At 39.4% G+C, this 9,085-nt stretch overlaps 1 protein-coding gene across 1 annotated transcript; it reads right to left on the bottom strand.

Annotated features, from left to right (window-relative positions):
* Positions 1-4,995: 4,995 nt before the first annotated feature.
* Positions 4,996-8,141, bottom strand: LOC138041257 (uncharacterized). Its single transcript, XM_068887029.1, has 6 exons — positions 8,117-8,141; positions 6,803-6,847; positions 6,633-6,683; positions 6,238-6,276; positions 6,019-6,099; positions 4,996-5,683 (listed from the first exon to the last, which is right to left on the bottom strand). The coding sequence occupies exons 1-6, from the start codon at positions 8,135-8,137 to the stop codon at positions 5,573-5,575; spliced, it is 348 nt and encodes a 115-aa protein (XP_068743130.1). The 5' UTR covers positions 8,138-8,141; the 3' UTR covers positions 4,996-5,572.
* Between the last annotated feature and the right edge of the window lie 944 nt (positions 8,142-9,085).

The following is a 9,085-nucleotide window of genomic DNA, read 5'->3' as shown; positions in this document are numbered from 1 at the left end:
ACAAAAAAAGGCAACATCTGATCAGAAAAAAACAAACAAGCAAATAGCAGTATTGTAATTGCTATCTAACTGCCAAGACAGTATCGGACAACTGAATTTCCTCAGCTTAACACTTTTCCCATTGCTTACCCTACACATGCCCTCGCGTTACAAAAATATAAGTTGATTTAAAGAAGTTAAGACATGGACCGAGACACACAGGTTGGTGTCAAGCTTAACCCGGGGTCTATATGTATCACTAAGCCTGCACAAAACATATTCTTTATACAGAACATAATTTTAGACAATTAACTTCTATTTTTGGTTTACGCATGATAGACATGTCATGGGTGGAAAAGTAGTCAAGGACAGTGAGATGATAGCAAACTACCAATCCATGGTCTCAGAAGCAGATGACCAGCTAGTTACAAACACCCATGTCGAAAAAGATGTTTCCTGCAGTATTGTTCGCTTATTTGTAAGAGTCAAATCATTCTCCTTTGCAAAGGATATTATAGGGATGTTTCTCGTGACGTCACCCATTGTTATTAATGTGCCAAGCAGAGCCTAATTGGCTGTTGAAACAATGACTTCTTTTGTTCCGTAGCTGGCAAATTTGAATGTCAAAAGAAATGTGACGTCAATGTTTGTAAACAAGAAATATCGCTATACAACGGCATAACTGCATTGACTCAGTCGTCCAATCACAGTCACGCCTCCTTCGTGTCGACAAAGTTCAGACACATTCGCGAAGCCGGAAAGCATTGAAAGATGCAAGAATGAAAGCCGCTGTAAACAAGCTTTTGTGCATTCATGCCGCTTTTTTATTAGTTAATAGGATTTTGTACGTAGTAGGCTGTTCGCGATCGTAACTGTATTTATCAAGCCTTCAAGGAATTTTAACATTAATTATGCAAATAAAATTTGTTCGCGTAGTTTATCAAGCGCAATTTGTTTTATTCCCCTGGGTCTCCCGACGCGACTGTTTTCTCTCAGATGTTAATAGTTAAATTTCACTGGCTTCAGTAAGTCCAGCCACAAAATATTCGTAGCACAAGATCCTACGCGAACAAAGTTTATTTGCATGTCAATAAATATTCCTTGAAGGCTTGAGTCAATGCAGTTATGCCAGGAGACCCAGGGAAAATAAAAAAAATTGCAGATGACAAACAACGGTCCGCCACCCCGGTAAGGGTCAACGGTCGAAGCCGTGGCCACTTTGGTGCTAAAGCACCGCCTTTCAACGCTGTTTTGTTGCAATATTCACCGCCTGACGTTGCTCGCAGGACTGCTCGCAGGACTGGCGGAGATGAAAGTTCAATCTTTGTCAATTGATTCTGATGAGAAATTGTGACCGTGGGAATATTTTATCCAGGAATATTTGATCCAAATTGGTGGCACCTGAGAATTTAGTCTTCAGCCTTGGGATTTTATTATAACGGTTGGCAACCACGAAATTGAGAAATGGCTCAAATCGCGTCTCATCTGGAAAATAACTACACAGGAAGGAAGCTATCCACGATAACAATAAGGTTAGGCTTTTTACTTGAGAGTTTTTTCATATAATTATCTTCTTAATCCTTTTATCGGGATTCTCATACAAATCCTTATATTTTTGTCGCCCATGCTCACATTGAGGTTGGGCTGCCTGTGACTCTACTAACTACGTTCGCATCTCATGGCAACATCCTGGAGGTTTTTCTACCATGCACAAAATGCTTCATATCCTTCCGACAAAGGTTAGAAATGAGCAAAGGGAACAGCACTTTTTATGAGTCGAAATGATTATAGCGGCCATCAAAGTCATTCCCTCGCGCGAAACACACGTGATTCCAACTAGCGGTTTGCACTAATGACGTCATGAAATTATAGACCCCCAAGTGACTCAGACAAGCAAGGTTCAGTCTGTAAGAGTCACAAGGGAAATGAGGCATAATATTCGCTTCAATCTTTTCGGTTTTAAGCGTCGTAGACCGTGTTCTTGGGGCTCTATTCTCGAGAAAGAACGAGAAAAATACACAATTGAGCAGCGAGAACGGCGTTTAATTAAAGTGTAGGGGGTTGAAATTGACCCCTTTAAACGAGCGAGGGGCTGTAAATTTATACTGTAGGTCGTGTAAACAGTGGAAGTGACCAGGCGCTTGATCCGAGCATCGACAATGGCCATTGTTCTGCGGCGAAAATACAAAAAAAGGGGTTCGATGTTGGAAGGAAATAGTACCACTGTGCAAGTTCTGTTCCCTATTCTACTTCCGTCGACAGATTGGCATGTTGGAAAAGTGTCCTACGCTACTCCTGCTGTTCGCAAATGGTTGTCTGTTTTGCTCTGACTAACATATCTTTCATGGATTTTTCTTTGCGATATACTACGTAGTATTGGGGGCGTGTTATAAATAGTTCTCTTTGATGTAGGTAATTTTCTATCAGGTGCCACTTAAAATGATTTCCTCGTGAGCGGAGTGGTATTTTAATTTGTGACAAAAGTCAGAATTGTGTTACATGTGTTTCATCTCCTAGTGCATGACCTCTTTTTGTTGGAGAATTTCAGTTTAGAGAGATGCCATTTAACACTGTTCTATGGGTATCCTCTATTTTTTAGACGTATTTCAAAGTCTCGTGCGTTTTTCAAACCTCTTTTGTAGAGTACAAAATGATATGTTTTTCACTGTTAAGAATTTCCGGGTTCAATCGATTTGCTAAGACTTACATTTGTCGATGTTTTAGGATGGTTTTGGCAGCAGTTTGAAGACTTTCTCTCCTGATTCCTTCTACTCTTTGAGGGATTTCGGCAATTTATGGTCATTTATCTGGATACTGTGAGTCCGATTTACATCGACAGGGTTTAATACTAACCTTTTTATCTCCTTTTTAGAAACCAACTCCACAAATTTATCAAGATTTCTTCTTTTTTCCTTCAATATCGCCTTCCTCGACTCATACATTTTCTTTGAGTAGATCGAAATGTTTGTCTGAGTCTACGCGGGGGGCTCATATGACAAAGTCTATTTTTAGTAATAGTGCAAAGCACAAAAGATTATCATGGTCGTGCAATGCTCGAAGTTCCAAAAAATCTCGTCTCAACGTCACTTACTTTGTGGCTCAAAATACTAGCAACAGTGTGAGTTTCTCTAGACCCTGTGACCGCATGCCTCTGGAATTTCTGCCATGCTTAGCATTGTAGCCTTTTTGTTAGGTAACTAGTTAATGCCTGTTCAGGTTGTTCCTGGTAGGTCCACTGACTGTCCATTAAGTACTAAGAAAAACGGATCATTATCAGCAGCTGTGGACGAGGCCCTATGCAAAAAACAGTGATAAATGTAAACATTTAACACGCTATATAATTCTACAAACAGACAACACCCTTTATAACTCTTGTTTCTTATGTAAGCGTTACCTGACTAACAAACATCATTCGACAATTGACTGAAATGAATTACCTAAGTTAATTAACAAAGGGTCTTCAAAATTTGTTTAGATAACAAACTGGGTCATCCGAGGAAGTTATAATGAATCTAAATTCCTAACGCTGCTTAGTTATAACTACCGAATTTCAGTACTCTACTGTAACCCCACGGCTTACCACAGCTGGCTGTTCCTAAGACTGTTAATACAAATGCCGTGTCACGGTAAGACTGCTTACAAACGCCGTGTGTAAGACGGCTTACAAACGCCGTGTGTAAGACGACTTACAAACGCCGTTTGTAAGACTGCTTACAAACACCGTCTGTATACATAAGACTTACAAAGGCCGTGTGTAAGACGGCTTATAATCGCCGTGTTTAAGACTGCTTACAACAGGGGCACCCAACGTCAATTTTCGGAAAATATCTGTTCGGAAGACGATTTGAGATCTAGAATTTTCGGAACATTTGTTCCAAAATTTCTTGCTTGCCTGCCTGTCCTAGGATTTTCGAACATCTAAAAAATGAAATAATTGCCCATTTTTAACGGATTTTTACCCTAAAAAGGTCACCTAGAATTTTCGGAGCCCTTTTTCTGCCTGAAATTTTCGAAAAGGTATGTTTTGATCCCTATAATTTTCGGATCACTAGACTTTCAGCTAGGAAATCCGAACAGATAAAAACAATTTAGGGGGTAAAAATATACCTATATCTACCGTTTAAACACCAAAATACGTTTAACAATGCTATGTTTAAGTGGTTTTGAACTATATTCTCGTTGGGTGCCCCTGTTACAAACGCCGTGTGTAAGACGGCTTACAAACGCCGTCTGTAAGACTCGGCTTATAAAGGCCGTCTGTAAGACTGCTTACAAACGCCGTGTTTTAGACCGCTTACAAACGCCGTGTGTAAGACTGCTTACAAACGCCGTGTGTTAGACTGCTTACAAAGGCCGTGTGTAAGACTGCTTACACTTTTCATGCGAGACTCCAGCAGTTTGTAACTTGAGTCTCTAAGCCGCGTTGCGTGACTATTGTCGATAGTTTCTGTTGTCTGTGGTTTCACGCAAGAGTCCATAGTCGGATTGATAAATGTATATGCAGGGGTTTCAATAGAAGCCGGTTACCTATACCGCCGCCTGCTTTGCCTCTCACCGCCGGCTAGTTTACCTTGATTTTCACTAAAACTTATATCATAAACTTTTCAAACTGCCGCCTTCAATGGGCTATCATGGACGGCTATTTCAGACGTTATTGAAACCCCTGATATATGTCGTCTATGACCCCTTGTAATACTAGCGTCGCTACAAATGCCGTCAAATACCAAAAACGCTTTATATTCCGTGTATGCGTACATAGGGTGCAAAGTAGAGAGGTAACTTGTTGTTTTCGGCCAATTCAAAAGTGGCCTAGTGTGAGCACTGAGATTTGAGGTACGCGTATAGGCTACAGCTGTGTGGCATTTTCCTCGTACAGACTATTTACAAAAGTGCGCAGTTTTCAAAGATTTAATAAAAGGCCTGTTACTGCGCTTCACAGGGGCTGTAGGAACCGAGTGCTTGCTGTGGACTGTATATCTTGTTCACAAGAGCAATTCGTTTTTTTTAAACCTTCACTTTTAATATTATTATTATCTTTTTACAATCTTTGTTGCAACTTAACAAGAAAAAGATCAATCAAATTAATCGGAAAGAAAAACGTGAATTCATCTATTATGCTCGACTATTTAATTACATCCATTCTTCAAGCTATAGACAGCGAAAACGGTGCTTTACCCTTAAGACGAAAGCCTTGAATTACAGCAATGTTGTTTTGTTATTCCCTGTCTTATTTCTTTTTCAAATGCTACGTAAGTGCCAAAAGTTAAGTTTTTGTTCGAGCCATGGGTGGCACGTTACATATGATATTCCATTTGCTTGTTACTAGCCCAGTAGCCGGATGAATGTACCTTGTATAGAGAAAAATAGCCTGTGTAGTTGGTAGTATTGTAGGCGAAAGAGGCAAATTAATGAGCGGTCAAGGGGGAGGGGAGCTTTGATGTATCTCACAGCGCCCCTCCTCATTCTCCGTGAGGCTTATGCCTATCACGCCTGCCCAACAATACCGCCAACTACGCAGGCAAAGAGAATAATTGAATGTTCAAGTTTAGAGGCAATTTAACGTTTTGTCAATAGCTTATTCACGAAGGTGTTTTCATGTGGATATAATAAAAAAATAATAATAAATTTTTGATGTGGGGATGGAGCCTTGCTCTGCGTTGGAACATCTTGGCGAGTTGTCATCTTCAGGAATGTGTAATGTTACCTGAAAAACACAACACAAATAATGGAAGGTACAAGATGAGAGGGTGGCCCTCGGTAAGAGCTATGAGACTAAGTGTTGCCTTAAAAAAAGAATTTCTAACGGTTGAAACTCTGCAATATTGCAGGGGACTGTTTCATTACTTACTGTTTCAGTACTGCTAGACATGGTTACCCTGTCACAATCCAAATTTCCATAAGCTTGAGCCTTTTCATACCATTGAAAAGCATCATGAAATACTCATTGAAAATTTTGGAACCCCGGAGAGAGACTGAGAGCAATACGACTTTTTATCCAATTTTCTTTAAGTTATCATAGCATTTACAGCAAGTACTTACAGTTCCACTGTCATTGCCCTCGCCATCATCAACACCACAATGACCATGATCCGTGCGTTGGCGTTTGCCCTCATTTTCTCTCTACGTAAAAACCGAGACCTATATATTACTAAGGTTTCTGGCAGGAAGTAGTACACAGAGGAACCGACTGTCTACATAGAGATGCATTAGGCTAGGGCTGAGCCTGACAATATTTTAAATGCAGAGGAAAATTTGTACCTGACATTTTTCCAGGAACCTGCGTCTTTTTTGTCGCACCTAAGAGAAAGCGCAATGATTTGGATGATATATTTCAGGAAAGGTAATACGAAAGTCCATTAAAGTATCTAACACAAATTTAATGTAAATAAATATGAAGGAATTGTTCCTCATGATGTTTTTCACACTGCACATAACAACGGTTAGTTTTTTATCGTTCGGACTAGCGTGAAATGGGCAGGGCTTCTTCTCTATAGGATCTTCCCGCTTTCGTCATGATGTACGTGGATACAATTCTTGAATTATGTGGCAACAGGAAAAACGTACATATTAGGTAATTATTGGAAATTATGGAGTGGGTTGAGTTGCAAACAACGAACAAAATGGTTAATGACAAAACCGGTAAATAGCATTACCTCTTCCGTATCAACCACCGTTTCCTCCAAACATTCGCATAGTGTTGTTGTCTATTAAAGAAAAAATACATTGTCCAGATTCTTTCCAATGAGATTCGAAGCTTTGGTTTTCGTCAAGTACACCAGAAAGATAATATTAAATCACCACGGCTTCAAGCCTTGTTATTTACCTCCTCTGAAGTTGCCGCTTCAAATGTACTTTCCCTTCTTTGAGGCTAAAAGTGAACGAAAATGTTACGTCATCCAGCGTCAAGCTTTCAGACACCCCTACTTTTAAATTACGGGGAGGCGTAGCTCATTCCTTCAAAAACAAAGCACCCACTGAAAATCCCGGAGCAAAGGAGATAGGTAGGTTGTTAGTAAAGGGTAGTATTATGGTTTATTGCACACTTTTTGTTTAGTGGTCATGAAAAAAATTCCGACAAACGCTGCTCAGTCCAATTCTTTATCCAATTAAAGGAAATGAATGAATCACCTCTCCTGGCTCCGCGCGCTCTTGTAAAATAATAGAAAAAAACAAATTCCGTCAGTCTTAAAACATGACTCTATTTGATGAAAAACTTGAATCTTCGTTCCGACTTCAATACTATAAGCGACTTTCAGAACGAGTCAGAATACAATAGATGTTATTACTAGTAGTATCTATCGCCGCTAAGTGCCAACGAAACAGTCAAGATAATACATAGTTTTCAGATTTGTATCAGAGTTCCAAAATACCCAACAGTAGTTGTAATTTTTTTTTCGAAAGTACTGCAACTCAACTTATCTGGTTAGCAATAATACAATAATAGAAATTGCACACTTTGTATCTCCAACAACAATGTAGATGTCAACGTGTTTTGCAATAATATGGAAAGTACTGCAGTAATTTTTGAACGGCCGTAATTTTAACAGGAATATACAATAATTGGAACAACTTCAGAATACCTCGCCACAGCTAACCACTATTGTTTCCCCTATGCGGCATCTTTTGAAGAACGAGACTTAATACAATAGAGCTTATTCTTATTCAATGAAATGCAAATAAGTGGCGGGGTATTCTGAAGTTTAGCCCAATAATTAACTTGAATAAAATCAATGCCATTTAAAAAGTCGCCGAAGCGTTTTCAGACTTTTCAGTGTGGAACATTTAACTGGGAAACAAACTCTATCGCACATGAAAGTTGTTTCACTTGTAGAATTTTTATTTTGCAAGATACGGCCATGAATCACAAGTCAAATTGATCGCTTAATTGTGTACTTTGCAGACAACATATTTTCCTTGAAAATTAAATTAAATTGTTCATGACTCAATGGTTACAAAACGAAAAACAAACTGCTCTACATTGACAACAGCGGCCGATAAGGACACGAACGCCGGTTTAATTTTGAGATCGTTCACTCAATATAGAACACGATGATTCGAAAATAAACATTGAAGAACACTCAAAGCAAGTGTACACAACCAATGGTCAGGGAAATGGGAAAAAATTGTTTTCACTCACCTCCGAACACAAGATCATCATTAGTGGGGCGCGTCATGCAAGTTTGGCTATTGACGTCACACATCAAAACACGCGTTTTCATTGGTCCCCACTAAATCTCCAGGGAATCTTACATTACACTACGTAGCCTTACATTACACTTTTCTCAGCACGATCGAGAATTTTCTGCCTCCTGCAACACTTCGCACGGCATTAAGCTGGCCGCCTCGCAAGCCTCGCGTCTTCGCTCGGCTTGCTCGTTGGCAATTATGCAAATAAGTGGCGGAGTATTCAGCAGATAAGCTCTAAGCTCTTTATTTTATACTTTTCTGTCTGCTCTTTTGGTGGAACAAATTATCCTCACTGTTTTTAGCCTTTAAATATCTATATTTGTAAAAGAGCAATCGTTTTTTTTATTAGATTAGGATTTTATTAGATTAGTAAATTAAAACCCACAATAGGATACTATAAGTAATCATACCAGTGTTTACGATCTCCGAGTTTCGCAGTAAGAGTTTGACAAAACTGTATTACCTTTCTTTGCCCTCTCTGTTGCTAGAGTTCTTTTAAAAAGAAGCTATGCCACTATTTCGTAATCTCTCAAAGTGCAGGAATGGTCCACCCTTAATTCAATTAATTCAATGGGTTTCAGTAAAGAGGTGACTGGGTTTTGTGAACAACCTGATCGATTTCCAATGTACAAAGAGTGGAGGAAAGAAAAAAAACCGTGTTTCGTTTTTTTGCAACAATTGATAAACGGTTGTTGACAGTTTTATTCTACGAAGACTAACCTACGAGCAGGCTCCCAGTGGTTCAAAGTACATGAAGAGCATGCTCGACTGCTCAGATGCGCAGGCTAAACAAAGGCGAAAAGGTGTTGTCAGATGCGGTTTCACAGTCAGTGGCCACCTCTTCCTATTTATCTAGGAGGTATAGGGTGCCAAAACCCGATCGAAAAAATCTACTGTACACACATACATGTACAGTAAA

Source organism: Montipora capricornis, chromosome 3 (genome assembly GCF_036669925.1).
Source record: "Montipora capricornis isolate CH-2021 chromosome 3, ASM3666992v2, whole genome shotgun sequence".
Classification (NCBI taxonomy): domain Eukaryota; kingdom Metazoa; phylum Cnidaria; class Anthozoa; order Scleractinia; family Acroporidae; genus Montipora; species Montipora capricornis.
Note: the sequence above shows the minus strand (reverse complement) of the source record. Positions and strands in the feature narration are given on the sequence as shown.

Coding starts and splice junctions, on each gene's coding strand:
- LOC138041257 (XM_068887029.1), bottom strand. CDS start 8,137: ATGATGATCTTGTGTTCGGAG. Junction 6,100..6,237: donor GGTTCCTGGAAAAATGTCAG/GTACAAATTTTC, acceptor GTTTTTACGTAG/AGAGAAAATGAGGGCAAACG. Junction 5,684..6,018: donor AGGGCAATGACAGTGGAACT/GTAAGTACTTGC, acceptor TGTGTTTTTCAG/GTAACATTACACATTCCTGA.